We start from the raw sequence: 15808 nt of genomic DNA on the forward strand, positions 1-15808 counted from the left end.
TATCCCAGCAAGCCAAATGTAATTATTTCATATTGGAATATAATTTTGCTTTTCAATTGCATTAAAATACGCATCTGTCTGGGTTTAATTTTAATTCCTTTAGTTAACGTGTCGTCTCCAATTATGTTGTGCATGTCACAGTTTAACAGTTTCTCAGTGCTGTATCTGCGTAAGGGTTTTGTCTTAAAGCAAACTAGTGTAGTCATGGAAAGACTACTAAGTCATTTTTTAAAGTGCAGCGCAGATGCTGGAGGATGCCGAATTGTAGCAATGGCTCCCACATTTATGTAATCCTTCCATTTAATACAAGGGAAGTGAAAAACACTGAATGACTTTCAGTACCTAAAGTTTGTAAATGAATTTTGCTACTACTGTTTCTGTAGAAGTTATAATGGAGCGCATTCGGGGCGTTTTGTCGTTCAGGTAAAACTTCCTTTAAGGTGTTTCATCTTCTGTCCTGGTGATCCAGCTGTTGCAGGACATTTAGCTCTGATTCAGTAACGCCATGATCAGATCCTTCGACTGGCCAATAGGAAAACACAACAACCCTGCCGTGATGAGAAACTCGTCGCTCATTGGTGAATCTTCGTGTGACGTTTTGGGAAACTAGCTGTTAATTGGTCGTCTGCCCGACTTTAGTTGAGTGAGGCTCCCTCCATCGTTGTTCCGGGATACCTGCAACCAAGAAAAGGTACAGTGCTGTAACTTTATATTTATAGTGTGACGCTCCAGGTTAGTTATATTTAAATGCGATGAAGCCTTTTTGGAGTCCCTTTAGTGGAGCAAAATTTTGAAAAAAAAAAACGGGGTTTCTGCGCATAACGAGTAGTTATTGTCATGTTTTTGCGTTCATGTATGTGCTTTGCAAAACTTTTCAGTGTACATCCATCAATTCAGCCTTTATTTTTCATGTTTCAAATACCCGTTTTTAATTTTCGTAGAGGAAAGTGAGCGATGTGGAGCTGTGACGAAATACTTTACGCGTTTCGGTTGAAACGGAAACGGTTAATGTTAAAGACGGACAATGCAAATGCTTATTCGGCCACCCGTGGTTTTTGTGATTTTTACAAACTCCGGGCTCTTTCACTTACCGTTATGTGTATGTGACAGTTAGGCTATGTTATCTGAACTAACCGGTTCAGGAAAAGTGATCAAAGAAAGGCGGCCGATGGCACGCTTGGTGTCGCGGTACATGCCACCGTCAGGTGTTTCTTTTGGTGGAATTCCAACTATGAGTCTGATTTACACGCCTGATGGGCACCTGCCGTTAAGTCTATGGGAGAAATGCAAACTGCAAAGAAGGTGGTAAAAGTACCACTTTCAGATGGGGGGAAAAAATTAAAGCCTTATTTATGAATTTAAGAGTTTAAGCGTTTTTCAACAAATGTGACTTTATACATGCACTTTTTAAAAAATCCACTAAAATAAAGTTTAAGTTGGGTAATGACTCAAAGGAAGTGCCAGGAGGCCTTCCAAGATGACTGCATCTTGGCTACATCTGTCTGATATTTATTGGAAAACTAGTTATGAAATTCCCGAGCTGCCAGACTAACTAGTGCTGTGGTTGCTCTAACATTTCCAAAAAGCATGTAACCCAACTACGAGGAAGACAACAGTAACTCAGCAGTCTGTGACTTTAAGCCCATTTGTTTGCATACATTGCCAGTTAAGACTGAATCTAGAGGAGTAGCAGGTTTGGTGTTAAATTTGAATATGTTCAGTTGGCAGCCAAGGGTGGCCTATCAGCATTAAGCAGGAGGTGTTGATGGAAAACCACCAACTCACTACCTGGCAGCAACAGCACGCCACTGTATGAATCACCATATGTTACTGAACCAGGAGTGGCATACAGTCTGTGACTTTTCCATCTCTGCATCACTCTAAGATGGCAACGGCTGTAAAATTTAGAAGCTATGAAAATGAACAGTGGAGGTGGAGGTTCGGGCACTCGGCTAGGAACTTTCTGTGCACCCTCCATTGGATATTTTATAGGCAACTGGGAAGAAGGATTTGTGGAATGCCTCAATTGGCATGCTCAATATGACCTGACACCAGATAAGCAAAAGATAATGGATGGCGAGAAAATTAAAGGTGAATAAGGGAGACTAAACCTCTCAACACTGACAAAAATCTAGATTCAAATACTTAATTTTTTAATTTAATATAAAGACTGAAACCTTACAGGCCTTTGTACAATTAATTTAAAATCTGGAGTCAGAATGAAAACTGCAAATAAATCAAAACCAGCACTTTCAAATCAATCTGCAGTGTCAGGATTTTTGACTCCTGTAAGAGATTAGAGGACCCAAATCTCCTCTCACTATGAAGAAGCAGTCCACCTACTGACCCGTCTGTTTAAAAACTACTAAAAGGAAATGCTCTGATATAAATTGACTTTCTTTTGTTGTATTTTTACAGATTCAGCCATGGATCTTGTGCTGAATGTCGCTGACTACTACTTCTTCACGCCGTACGTGTACCCAGCGTCGTGGCCTGAAGACGGAGCCCTGCGGCAGATTATCAGCCTGCTGGTGGTGACGAACCTCGGAGCTGCAGTCCTGTACCTGGGCCTGGGAGCCATCAGCTACTACTTCATCTTCGACCACAATCTGATGAAACACCCGCACTTCTTGGAGGTATAAAGCCCATATCTTGTTTTTATGACTGAGTGTTGGCAGAGCTAAAGCCTGCAATCAATTGACCTTTGTATCTGCAAAAGGGTGTACAGATTTATAGGAACACTTGCAAATTACTGTCCTGTGCACACTATGGCTTCAAAACCAAGAATTAATAGTGTTTTTATTGTGAAACTAACTGTATTTTATAGTTGTTTATGTTACTGGTTTCACCTCCTGTAGTGTTGTTAATGCTTTTCCTGCCTAACGGACATGTAGTGCTTTAATTGGGCCATTTAACTGGGGTGAGGGTCTCTTCATGAAGGCCTTTGTGTGTCTTTTAAGGCTGGGTGAGATTAATTTTTGTTTTTTTTAGCCCCCAAACTACTTTGTTTGAAATGCGCTTGGATCATTTTGTCCATCAAAGTTAATAACAGAAATTCGCCACATTGGTTTCATTTTTTTCTTCATTCTTATTAATTTTATTACATATTTAAAAAAATGTTACTTATTGTTATTTGTAGAATCAGGTATGGCGAGAAATCAAATATGCGATGACCTCTCTGCCCGTGATCAGCATTCCCACTGTGGCTTTGTTTTTCGCTGAAGTCAGAGGCTACAGCAAACTCTACGATCATGTCGCCGATTCGCCCCTCGGTAAGCTGAAGAAGCAGCAGAAAATGTTTCAAATTTTCCAAAACGCACCAAGTTTTTGTCGGTGACATGACCTCTGTGCTTTCAGGTTGGCCCAGCCTTTTCCTGAGTATGATTTCCTTCCTGTTCTTTACTGACATGTGCATCTACTGGATTCACCGCTTCTTACACCATAAGCTTATTTACAAGGTGAGGACACTTGTGTTTTTTCATACTGGCAATATACAATTGCTGAATAGTGGAAATGTCTTTATCGTGCGTTAAACTTTATTGACCTCACTGCTCTCTTGTCCCCAACAGCTGTTTCACAAACCACACCACATCTGGAAGATCCCCACTCCCTTTGCCAGTCATGCTTTTCATCCAGTGGACGGCTTCCTGCAAGGAATGCCCTACCACATCTACCCGTTCCTCTTCCCCCTCCACAAGGTGCTCTACTTGGCTCTTTATGTTTTCGTTAACATCTGGACCATCTCCATCCACGACGGCGACTATCGTGTACCCGGAGCTCTGACGAGCGTCATCAACGGCTCAGCTCACCACACTGACCACCACCTCTTCTTCGACTACAACTACGGTCAATATTTCACTCTGTGGGACCGCCTGGGAGGCTCCTACAGGCACCCATCAGCTCTGATGGGGAAAGGTCCCCATGATCTGATCAGGAAACTTCAAGCAGAGGGAAAGTTGGGAAATGACGAAGCGAAGCCTAACGGGCAAGTGAATGAACGGGCTCAGAGGGGAGTTACCTGTAAGGAGGAGTAACAGTACGTGGGTTATGAATAATTTCAGAAAGTGATCTTTATTTTTGTAAAGACAATTTGTTAAAGCCCTGCGTATTGGAGAGTAATTGGAGTTCATGTATGTGCCAAATAAGCCTTTGTAAGAATTGAGTTCTTGTGGAGCAATGACTGAATGTGAAACGGCTGCCCCTGGTTGGACTGCACACACATACCAATCACAACCGGCGCTCAGACTAACATCTGGAGATGGGGTGTTGTTTTGTAGTGTAACTGATTTTTGCAAACCGCTGAACTGCGCAGCAAAGAGACTTGAGGATCACCAGAAAGCTGGAGCTACTGGAGCTGCTTCAGTCACAAACCAGACCTGAGGCTGGTTTCACAGGGCTCTGTAGCCAGAGGTTTTTATTTGACAGGTTATAAATCAGAGTAACCCAAAAGTTGAAACACTGGCTAATCAGCCATGCCTACTTTGCACTTCCAGCTTTTTATTATTTTTTTAAGAGTCATAAGAAATGTAACAGAAGAGCAGCAGAAGCCTCATTAACTTTAATTTTTCAGAAGTCGTGTCTTCTGTTGCAATTGAATTAAAATATTGAGAAGATTATAACTAACAGTTAAAAATGATGTTGCCAACAGAAGTGTCAAAGAAATTCTGAAACATTTAAAAATCGTAGAAAATGTGTTTTATAGATATATACTGGGCAGTTTCCTCTCGGTAGGGAATAAAGTTTTGTGGGATAAATATGGGTGCCACATGTGGTTCATTTATTCTTAAGCCCTCACATGGATCTTAAACAACCTGCATTTATACATCCATCCCCCTCAAAGCACTGATGTGGTGTGACGCATACAACTCCATATTCTTGGTTCTTTCTTTTCGAGCTCTGCAGGATTTTTTTTCATGCGCACTGATTGTGGTTATAAAGACAAGAGAAGAGTTGAAAGTGATCATTTAATACATGTTTTGCATTTTAATACTATAGTTGTAGCATGCAACATAGAACTGCAATAAATGTATGCACCGAAAGATCACACAGCTCATGTCAGTCTTTGCTGAGATTACATTAGCATCATTGTCAGTGTGTTGATGGATACAGACTACAAATGTGGAGAGAGAGATAGATAGATATATATATATATATATATATATATATATATATATATATATATATATATATATATATATATTTTTTTTTTTTTTTTTTTTTTTTAAATATTAATACAATAATAAATTTGAAATATATTTTGGGCAAATATTTTTCAGTGTCTCTTTATTTTATTTTAAGAGCTTGTATTTTATGGAAGCTTGTTTCCACTTCCAAAAACAACTACTTCTTCTTTTTTGCTTGGGATTAATATCTCAAAATTTAAATTAAATAACTCAACTGACTCATGGGTATCAAATGTTTTCCTTATTGGTGGACTCCTCAAACTTCCATAGTTGTTGGACTTGCAGTTGTAGTTTAAACCCATGGTTTCATCAAACACTTTGACCTAAAGGCAAGCTGACTGCCTAAGACGCAGTCTTCAGTCCCTTGAAGTTTGACCTGCTGAGCTTTTGGGTCATCTGTCCATCTTCAGGTAGTCGAGGCAGCGTTACTGACGAGAGCTATGAAAAATGCTAGTTAGTGGTTGTATAGCTAGGACTGTTGTGCAGTGAAAACAAAAGTGAATTTCAGTATATTATAATTTATTTTTAACATATCTACTTGTTTTCTAGTGAGGTGCTAATATTTTAATATTTCTTACAAACTACACTTTGCCTAGAATTCCACTGGTAAAATAACTCGTATATAAAACCAACTTCCTGCTTTGCAAACGTTCATAAGTGGTGATGTAAAACTCTACAACCTTGGTGCTGTTGCAGTACAATGTGTAGTGTTATACCAAGAGTTTTGTGCATAAATCTAAACAAGTAATTTTTGGTGCTTAAACTTAACCAGCAAGTAAAAGCAAAACTTACAAAAGACAAGTGAGAACAAAGTGCACAAAGCTCCCAAAAACCACGTTCTCGTATGTACGCTTTAAAACAGTAATGTTTGTTCTTCTAATATTGTGGCAGCCAGTATTTTTAAAACACAGACGACACAGGGGAGCAGCATCTGACAGTGTTTTACACTTTTAAGATGACAACGCAGGTTTTATATGCTCATAATAAAGAACAGAAGAACCACTGAAGCAGCTTTTTTATCAGAGCAAGTATGATGGGAAAGCCTGTTCTACACATGCTCGTTAGATGTCCAACTCCCTTGTCTTGGTGACAGGCAGGCTTTGCTCTCCTCTCAGTAATGTCAGTCATCTCAGCAAAAAAACAAGGGCATCCAAAGGAAGGATCGCATGGCTGCCCCGGCTGCCATTCCTGCTAACATTCCCAGTGCTAGATGCTCCACCACGCCATCAAACGGGTCCCTTTGAACAACAACCTGGTGCGTTCCTAAAATATAAACAGAAAGAAGACACTTATACCATTCGTGTTAACATGACGGTTGCTTTGAATGTCTAGAAAAATAAGGGCAGATCAGGGTTGTAAAAAGGGACAATGTCAGAATAGTCCACACCTTGAAGATCATTGTGGTGTGGTGGATTGTGCACCGATGATAAACTGAGCTCATTTATTGACAAAGGCCTTTTTCCTGGTCCCGAATTTAAGTATCAGCTCGTGTCAAATCCGAGTTGTGCTTATTAAAATGAACTTAAACTAACTGGCATACAGCGTGCCGGTATTGCAGTATCGATGGGCTTCTGTGCAAAAACTAACCACAGTGCATGCGCGTATCTACCACTTCCACTGGAAATTTAAAGGCAAGATCGATGCATAAACAAAAAACGTGAAGTCAAAACAGCATAAGCATCATTTCTGGATGAAAATACCTAAACATTCCCTGAGGTTATAAGAGAATGATCAGACTTCTGTTAGGAAGGCAACAGTAGCTCAAATATCCACTGATTACATTCCAAGTTTGCAGAAGAGCATCTTTGAGTGTAGATGGGCTGCAGCAGCGGAAGACCACGCTGGCCCAGCTAGGCCCAAGAAAATGACAATACAATTCACACAGGCTCAACAAAACTCTACAACCATGGGATAACACGCCACGTCACAAACTGTTTTCTTGAACATGACCAACTTCATCGTGCTGAAACTTTCTCCACAGTCAACAGATCTCAATCCAACGGATCAGCTTTAGGATGTGGCCGAGCAAGAGATTTTTACATCGTGAACGTGAAGCTGATGAATCTGAAGCATGTGATGCTATCTTGTCAATGTGGACCAAAATGTCTGAGGAATGTTTCTAGTACTTAGTTGAATCCATGCCTATGAAGAATTAAAGCATTGCCAAAGCCAAAAGGGCCTTTTAACCCAGTGCTAGCAAAGCGAACATAAGTGAAGTGAATGTATAAAACACATGGCATAATACTTTCAAAGTAAAATCCTATAGGCTTTTACTTTTAAAAGAAAATCATTAAAACCCAATTAAGTGAAGTATTTAAAGGACTCATGCGTGCACAGCCCCACTAATCTGCCTCTCGGCTCATTTACAGAGCAGGTGCGTGGACTTGTGTCCAGCTAAATGTGGACACAAATATAAAACACTTACAACATCATAAAGAAAAATTGTTATTAGCATACCAATTACTGTTATTAGTCTAAGCACTGCTCACTGTCATGTTTAAAAAAATTTATTGCTGATTCAAAGCACTGCCCAGCAGGAGCATCAAGTGCCCTAAATCTAGCTCCAGAATTCAATTAGCTCACAAACTGAGCAGATGTGTGGAGGCAAACAGTGCAGCAAGAAAGAGTACTCAGAGTAACACATGTCACATGTGGGAAACCATACAAAAAATATGCATTATCACACATGATGAGGTTATACAGAGGTAAGTGCAGTGAATGGTTCTGGGTTTTCTGACTGTTTCCTCACAGGCTACATACCAGCTACGTCATAAGTGCTCAGTTCTTGTGGTGTGCCATGTTTTATAAAACATACTGCAGCAACCAAAGCAGTTATGGATTATTTAGATTACTGTTGAATTGTCTGCTTCTTTGGAAGAAGAAGACAGCTGCCATATTTCAATTCCCTGTTGTTTACAGGATTCAGAAAAGAGCCCTCATAAGCCAGCCTGTTTTTGCTTGATAGGATATGGTCTAGGATAATAAATGCAAATGAATGCTGTTGTTTTTGATCCAGTATATAGACCACAGCATTAGATTTATTTAGTGTAGAGCTAAATGCTTCTTTAAAATGCTCCACTTGGTTAATTTTATTGTCCTAAATTTACAATATTAAAGGGAACTATTATAATTTTCCATACTTTAAAAAAATGGCTACATATTATAATATATGTACTATGTATTATATTAAGTCGATAATAAGTCTAGTTTTCTGTGTTAAGCTATGATATCTTACCTGGTCCTGCTCCAGGTGTTATGTAGACAGTGTGGCGGCTATTGAGGGGGACAGCCTGGTAGGAGTCATCATATGGGTCATATGTGAACACCTACAGTGAAAAAAGCAAAGCACTACTTTTAGCTCTGTGGTGGAAACGCTATCTGAGAGCTTGCTGATCGTGTTTAAGCTTTTTACAGAAAGCATGAAGCACTCACCGGGTTTCTTCTGGTCTGCAGCAGAGTTAGTTTCCACGCTCTGAAAAATAAACAAGCAGGACTGCGAAACTAAGGGACGGTTGTGAAGTAAAGCAGAGAATAATGAGGCGAAGCGTGAGTACCTACATTGATTCGTCTTCACTGTTTGCGCACAGGTTGAGTGTTGAGCCGTCCATGAGGTGAACCACGACGAGATTCTCCCTGGGATTGCTCTCTGGTGGAGTCACACCTGGAGTAAAATTAAAGGAGTAAATTACCCATATTTGTTAAAGGTAAACCAAAGGTGAGAATGAATGAGCTAAAGCTTCTTTCCTATTTTATAGCAAACTGTGACCAGGCCTACTGTAAGAATACATGTTTTTGCCATGGACATGGTAATCTATTATCATGAGATATTTTCTTCTAAACTTCTATACAGTCTGACCAATATGGTCTTTAAAATACTGCACATTTAAAGCACTTCTGTGTGTCAGTGTTCACACTTAAATAGTGATGGAACATGTTTGCTTCTGGGTATAATTGTATCACAGATCTGTGCTGTACCTCCACATTCCTGACCGGACTGCACATCTATGCATGCTAGTTTGAGACTGACGCGATGCTCCAGCTCTCGCCGGTTGTCTGACTTGTAGAAGCAAAGACTCCCATCGATCCAAAGGTCACACCAGTTGAGCTTCCAGCGTTTTAGGACAGAAGCTGGAGAGGAGACACATGCCACATTGTAAAATTAGTGCATGGTAAGGTGCTGGGATAACTTTAAACTTCAGTTTAACATCCTTCTGTTGCAGGCCTCACATCTCAGGTGATTTAGTAGTTGCTTTTGAATATAGTCCCACCCCTACCCCTCCCACCAAGCAGGTGTATCTCCATTGAGTGTCCTTGATAAGCCACTTAAAGGCATGGCCAAGAACAAATAATGAGATTACAAGTTACAAAGGGTAGAGTTTCATAATGCGTGAAGTTTTCTAGAAAATCCTCAGTGTGGAGTTTGCAATCTGGTCACTAACACAAATACACAACACAACATACATGAAAAACAACCCACATGTATTAGCTATGATTAGAATAAAGCTAATAAATCAGCTATGCTGATAAATGTGCTGATGTTAAATGATCCTAGTAGAATTTAAAGCTTTAAAACTCTGGGATGTTGTTATGAACCAATGCAGTATTGGTCATCTGTAGACACAAAGCATCTAACCGAGCAGTTAGCAGTTTGAAGCAGGCAGCTGTATTTAGTGAGCTGCTTTAAAATTCAAAGGATAGCCTTCACAGAGATATCCAGCACACTGCCTGTCCCACGACAAAATTTTAATCTGCAAAAATGCAAAAGGTTTCAAATACATTTCACTGTGCTAAGTGTTATCACTTTATTCAATGCAGTTTAACATTTACCCAAAAAGGTGAGGTAAAATGTGCATGTAACATGCTACATGTCACATGTCTAGTCAAGATGTTGATGCTCATACTTAGTCAAACTCCTTAAAAACAGAAAAGTGAAAAAAGTAAAAGAAAATGCAACGGCCCTTATCACTACACTTAACAAATACAGGTGAAATGGGTGAATATTATTTTAATTATAAGACAAGTCTTGTCCTGTAGGTCTTGTCTCTTAAAGCACCCAAAAAATGAAGCCTACATGTTTTTATACATTAACTGAACCGAATAATCGAACCTTTAAGTTACTAGCACTAATTTTATTATAGAATTCCCTGAATTTGTGAAGAAAAAAAACTTACTCTGTCTCCACAACCAGCTTGATTTCAGGAGCACCATAATCCTCGGATGTTGTTCTTGTTATTAATTTGCTTTGATAATAATCCAGGAGCAAAAGGCTTGCTTATGTCTAAGAGACTGTATGATCCCACTCTGCTGTTGGAGGCCTTTGCCTGGGTTTATATGGCCTCTGTCCTGCGGATATTGAGGTATTGGTAGATTAATCTGGCTCTCACCAGGACACTGATTCAGAGGATCATTCTGGATTAGGAGACCACGCCCTCTCTCAACCCCCCCATCACTCTTTCTGAACTGATTACTCTATCAGACACTTGCACTGTGGGCCACACAATGTTTAAGTTGTTGAACACTCTCATTACACAAACTAAACTCCTGTAGGCCTCAATCCACAGATTCATCTGCACATGCATGACATGCTTTTACAATTTAATCCCTGTCCTAAAATAACATCCAGAGGATTAGCCTAATATTACCCAGGTCAGTTCTGTCAGTCTTCTCAGAATGTCTGCAGGTGATGCATGATGACATCATTTCCTTTTATAGCCTACAGAAAGTTCTGGTCTTGTTTACATCAGCTCAGTCTCCTGATGGTGTGTTTACACCAGTTCCTAAATTCAGAACTAGTTTTTGTTTGTTTGTTTGTTTGTTTGTTTGTTTGCTTTAACTGTGTGTCAATATGTTATGTTGTCACACCCCATACAAGCTCTGAAATGGCGGCTTTCCTCCCATTGTTACAGTTTTTCCATGAACCACTTGGTGATTATTGTTGATGAACAGTTTTGAAACACGGCATGAACTAAATATTAATATATACGATTTTATTAATAATAATAATGATGATACACTGAGTGTTAATGGTTTACTGGAGCATGCCTCTCGGTTTTAAGGGAAACAAAAGGACAGGTAAAATGGTAGAGAAGTTGCAGAAGTGGTTCTGTTTCTTTAGGAGTTGCTATTTGACATCCAGGGCATGACTTGTCTTGTAAACATTTCAATCACAGTGGGGATCGTGGAGAATCTTGACTGCCGCCTCTCATAATTCCCAGCAGGCGTCTTTATTTGAAAGCTCGGCTCACTGCAGTCAGAAGACGTATATGTGCTGCTGTTGTGTTTGATGAACAGAATCCGCTCTCTGATTGTCAAATTTTTCATTTTAATACATTTCTTCTTATCTAAAGCTTTTTTCCCCTCTAAGTGATGTTTCTCTCGGTCCCTTCATATAACTCCTGCTGTTTTATTTAAGAGTTGAACCCCTGAAATCAGTTATAATCTGACATTTTTCAGTAGCCAGCTTCCATCATGTTTGCCGTAGAAATATTTTAATGTATACCGAAAATGTTGGCATTTAATACTCAGTCTAAAACATATACAGTAACTCAGTCAGACATCTTTCTTTGCCCAGTTTACCCACTATTACTCTTCTCCACATCTTCAGTTCATCTGAACCTTCCCTAATGGTCGCTACCAGTGAAAACCATTACATCTTCAGCTCTGCCACCTTTTTGTCAGTGCCACGGTCTCCAAACTATACATCAGAGCAGGTCTCACTTCCATCTTGTAAACATTCCTTTCCTGCTGTTCTTCTGTCACACCAGCAAGAGTGAGAGGTGAGTAAATATTGGCGGATGAACCACAAAAAATACTGACGTCAACTCATGAATGAATGAAAAAGTACTGAAACCACTATGTAATGGAGAGAAGCCAGTTTGGCATCACTGACAGGAATAAATGGCTTTTGGTGTGCACATTCAAAAATAATTTTACAAAGCAATAAAGACTAAAGTAAGAAAATAAATGCAAAGAATGCTAATTTACAAATTTCATGTTGATTTTTGTATTTAATGGTAAAGTTTATGTTTCACAGTGGTTAAAAAAAAGAATGGTTCCTCCAAATGAGCTTTTTCTTTGATCCAGAAATCTCCACTTCATGAGCACTTGCATGCACCAAGAGTTTAGAGCCTGATAAATGTGAACATTTATTGATGAAAACATGGCAAAATGGCCTTTTCTGGCTATGCTATATTTTTGATCCCGTGTGCATGAGAGAAAAACCAAAATAAATTCAAACTCTTGAACCCAGTTCTTTTTTTTTAAAAAGTCATTAAAGATGTATGCTCAGAGAAATCCTTAAAAGCCCCAAACTACCATGACATCCGTGCCCATGATGAGAGTAAACTCTGAGCAAATGTGCTGCGTCTAACTGTTTGTCTTCATGTTCTTCCTCTGCAAAGTTATAAAATACGAAAGCTATTTAAAAGTAAATTATGACATATAGATCAGTAAAGTAACAATAAACACATCGAACTACATATTGCTCCTCCAGGATCACTGAATAAAGAGTGCAACAGCGTGACTTACTCACAAATTGGTCCAAATCACAGTTTGTTTCTCCCCCCAAACTCTCCTGACTGTTCCACAGTGTTTGTGGTTAGGTTGGAGGAGCTGCAGATGCTTGTGTACGGATAGAGCCGAATTATAATCATGGCTGTATGAAATATTTACTGTTGGGAGATATGATGTAAACCCCAGGGTTATGATCTGAATGTAGCACAAATGTGGCAAACTAAAGAGAGACGGAGCGAGAGGGACGCTATGTTTGTTGGCTGCTTTTTGTCTGCTGTTGTGCAACTCCCACAGCTGCAGCGGCGGACAGACGGCTCACTCACTACTCTGTGGGTCAACAAAACTTTTGGACATCCCTGTAACTCATTGGCGGTGTGGCACAGTCGCATTATTTGAGCCACGGGTGGACTTTGGACAGATTCGTGCACAACAGCTCCTGGCAGAAAGAGATAACACCACAGATTCTTTTTTTCCATTTAGAAGCACGGTGGTCTCGGAAGTAATCTAAAGGTGAAGGGGCTATGTTAGCAGGTGTTTGATTTTATAGTTAAAGTTATTAAAAATTATATGGAAAAAGGGAGAAGACTGACAGTGAGAGAACATTTATAGAGTTGGAAAAGTCAACATCCTCCTGGGTAAATCCATAAATGACTAAATAAAGCTTCATAGAAATACAGATATGAGTTGAAGTGTTATTTTAGTCCAGATCAATGTGAGGGAGCCACAGTCTCCACTGAGACACAGTTAAATATCAATTAAAACTAAATCTTTGTACCAAGTGTTTTATTTATTTATTTAATATTTACCAAAATAAAATACATACAGTACGTAAAACCAGGTACATTTCGACCTTTCAGCCATAAACTGCTGCATATGCGCTGATGAATCAGATTAAAATCTTCAATTTTCTTATTGCTGAGGATCTTCTGGGGGCCAAAGACTCCTCCACATGGCTGATAGCCTGCTTTGGTCTCACAGAGCTGGTATAACACAGAGCTCAAGACTAAATATCATTGGCAAACTTACTGTGAAATTGTGCATAACTTTATTAAAAATGATGTACCTTTTTGTTTTTGATCAATTAAAAGCTCTACTTTCAGGCCAAAAACAAACTTATTATTGAAATGAGTTGGTACAGTTATGAAAGAAAAAAGGCTAATATGTCTATACACAGTTTGCTGCTTTTAGTAGTAAAATAGCAAAAGAAAAATATGAGAGCTCAGTAAGAGCCTTCTGACGATAATCAATGACTGATAGCGATCACTGTGATGACTTATTCATCCATTTGCCTTTTTTTTCCTAAGTAAGGATATCCCATCATCTGCTGTATTGTTAATTTTTTTAAAGCTGTCATGTGGCATGATGATAAAATTCAATCCTGTAGGGACAGGCACACTCAAATGCACTCAGCTTAAAATTCATGTTTTTGAACTGTGTGAGGAAAACTGAAGAAAATTAACCGACAGAGGCACAGAGAGGAAAGTCAGGCCCATAAAGGCCCCACTCACTCAGTGGAGCATTGTGCTGCACTGTGTAAATCTAATAGCGTTACACTGCATAGTGATACATTTTTTCCAGTTTTCCTGCAGAATGAGTATTTTAGATGTTGACAGAAAAGTAGATTTACCTTGTAATGGCCTGATGCAGGGCTTTCACCTGCATGGAGCATTTTCAAATTCTTGCATTGGTGCTTTGTCTTGAGGACCTAAACACATCTTCAACCACTGCTTTTTAACGTTAACGTTTTCATGCATGAGCCTCATTGTCACATATATTTCGGGTCTGTATTAGAAAAGGAGCTGAGGGTGAACTGATACCCTGCTGGCTTCACACAACTCATAAACTTCTCTCTTCCACAGGAGCCCACAAAACTTCATGGCTGCCATCTGGTGGCAACATTATGTAGGCCTGTTAACTCCAGTGATGCTGACATATTCATGTTGCAGGTGATACTCTAAATGAAGAAAAAAATGAACTCACTAAAAGACACAAACATGCCTTTTATTCTTTTGCCAGTTATATAAAGTTAGAGAACTGAAAACTAGTTTGATTAAATGCCATTTAATGGCATGAACTTTATTAGGAGTTATTGCTGTGCAGGCAAAAATGTAAGCAATGTTGTACAATAATCATAAATCAAAACTGGCTTTATAAGTGAACTTAAATCTAACATACACATGTCGTTAATGTACAGTCATAGTAAATAATTTATTTTATGTGATAAACGTGTGTCAGTTCCCATCACTTGATGCACATCATTAAAAACGTGGGTTTTTTGTTAACTACATGAGTGTTAAAGCATTGGTATACACCGCAGACTGTATATAAATGTTTTATAAAATATATTTTATACATACAGTGATCTGAGTATTTGCCCAATACCTAATCAATTATTGGGGGTTTTTTTTTTTTTTGCATTTCTGTCACGTTTAAATGTTTTAGATCATAAAAAAACATTTCAACATTTCATTCATTCAAGGAAAGAAAAATTATCCAAACCTAGCCCTGTGTGAAAAAGCCTGTTAAATGTGCCACCCTTGGCAGCAAGAACTGCAAATAAGCATATGTGATAAATGGCAATGAGTCTTTAGAGGAATTTTCACCCACTCTTCTTTGCAGAATTGTTTTAATTCAGCTACACTGGAGCTTGAACGGCCTGTTAAATGTCATCTCAATACATCTTAAAAGGATTTAAGTGCAGACTTTGATTAGGCCAGGTTCGTCAGTGTTTCAACTTTTCTCCATTTGTGAATAATGGCTCTCACAGTGTCTTGATGCATGCTCAGTCATCCAGATAACTTTTGGGGCTCTCACAGTGGTTCACTGGAGTCCCAAAGCCTTAGAAATGGATCTGTTACCCTTTCAGAGAGGCTGCAACTTCGTCAAACTGGCTGTAGCCTATAGGCTTCCTTGATTCAACAAGGTCGGGCTATAACCAGGCGTGAGAGTAATTGAACTCAGCTTTTAAAAAACTGCCCGTAATCAGTAAATTTCAAAAATTGTCCGTTAAAGTAACCAGCTACAAAAAAAAATCGTAAAAACGAATAATAATAATAATAATAATAATAATAATAATAATAATAATAATAATAATAATAATAATAATAATAAGT

At 38.9% G+C, this 15808-nt stretch overlaps 2 protein-coding genes across 2 annotated transcripts; one reads left to right on the top strand and one right to left on the bottom strand.

Annotated features, from left to right (window-relative positions):
- The first annotated feature begins 612 nt into the window (after positions 1 to 612).
- Positions 613 to 4761, top strand: LOC146379564 (lathosterol oxidase-like). Its single transcript, XM_084940848.1, has 5 exons — positions 613 to 691; positions 2419 to 2636; positions 3140 to 3272; positions 3358 to 3458; positions 3570 to 4761. The coding sequence occupies exons 2-5, from the start codon at positions 2427 to 2429 to the stop codon at positions 4032 to 4034; spliced, it is 909 nt and encodes a 302-aa protein (XP_084796974.1). The 5' UTR covers positions 613 to 691; positions 2419 to 2426; the 3' UTR covers positions 4035 to 4761.
- Positions 4762 to 5282: 521 nt separating this feature from the next.
- Positions 5283 to 10550, bottom strand: plekhb1 (pleckstrin homology domain containing B1). The gene is made up of 6 exons (XM_084940849.1): positions 10355 to 10550; positions 9159 to 9311; positions 8742 to 8844; positions 8616 to 8655; positions 8419 to 8509; positions 5283 to 6446 (listed from the first exon to the last, which is right to left on the bottom strand). Exons 1-6 carry the CDS (start codon positions 10389 to 10391, stop codon positions 6313 to 6315), a joined length of 558 nt encoding a protein of 185 aa, XP_084796975.1. The 5' UTR covers positions 10392 to 10550; the 3' UTR covers positions 5283 to 6312.
- Positions 10551 to 15808: the final 5258 nt, after the last annotated feature.

The sequence above is a fragment of the Perissodus microlepis genome, chromosome 10 (genome assembly GCF_051167445.1).
Source record: "Perissodus microlepis isolate ML-2025 ecotype Zambia chromosome 10, ASM5116744v1, whole genome shotgun sequence".
Lineage (NCBI taxonomy): Eukaryota > Metazoa > Chordata > Actinopteri > Cichliformes > Cichlidae > Perissodus > Perissodus microlepis.

Bases quoted from the DNA above. Each gene is read 5' to 3' on its own strand.
- LOC146379564 (XM_084940848.1), top strand. From the start codon at position 2,427: ATGGATCTTGTGCTGAATGTCGCTGACTACTACTTCTTCACGCCGTAC. The intron at 2,637-3,139 runs GTATAAAGCCCA...TGTTATTTGTAG, and splicing joins AACACCCGCACTTCTTGGAG to AATCAGGTATGGCGAGAAAT. The intron at 3,273-3,357 runs GTAAGCTGAAGA...CTGTGCTTTCAG, and splicing joins TGTCGCCGATTCGCCCCTCG to GTTGGCCCAGCCTTTTCCTG.
- plekhb1 (XM_084940849.1), bottom strand. From the start codon at position 10,391: ATGGTGCTCCTGAAATCAAGCTGGTTGTGGAGACAGA. The intron at 8,510-8,615 runs GTGAGTGCTTCA...TTTTCACTGTAG, and splicing joins TGCAGACCAGAAGAAACCCG to GTGTTCACATATGACCCATA. The intron at 6,447-8,418 runs GTAAGATATCAT...TTTATATTTTAG, and splicing joins AACACCTGGAGCAGGACCAG to GAACGCACCAGGTTGTTGTT.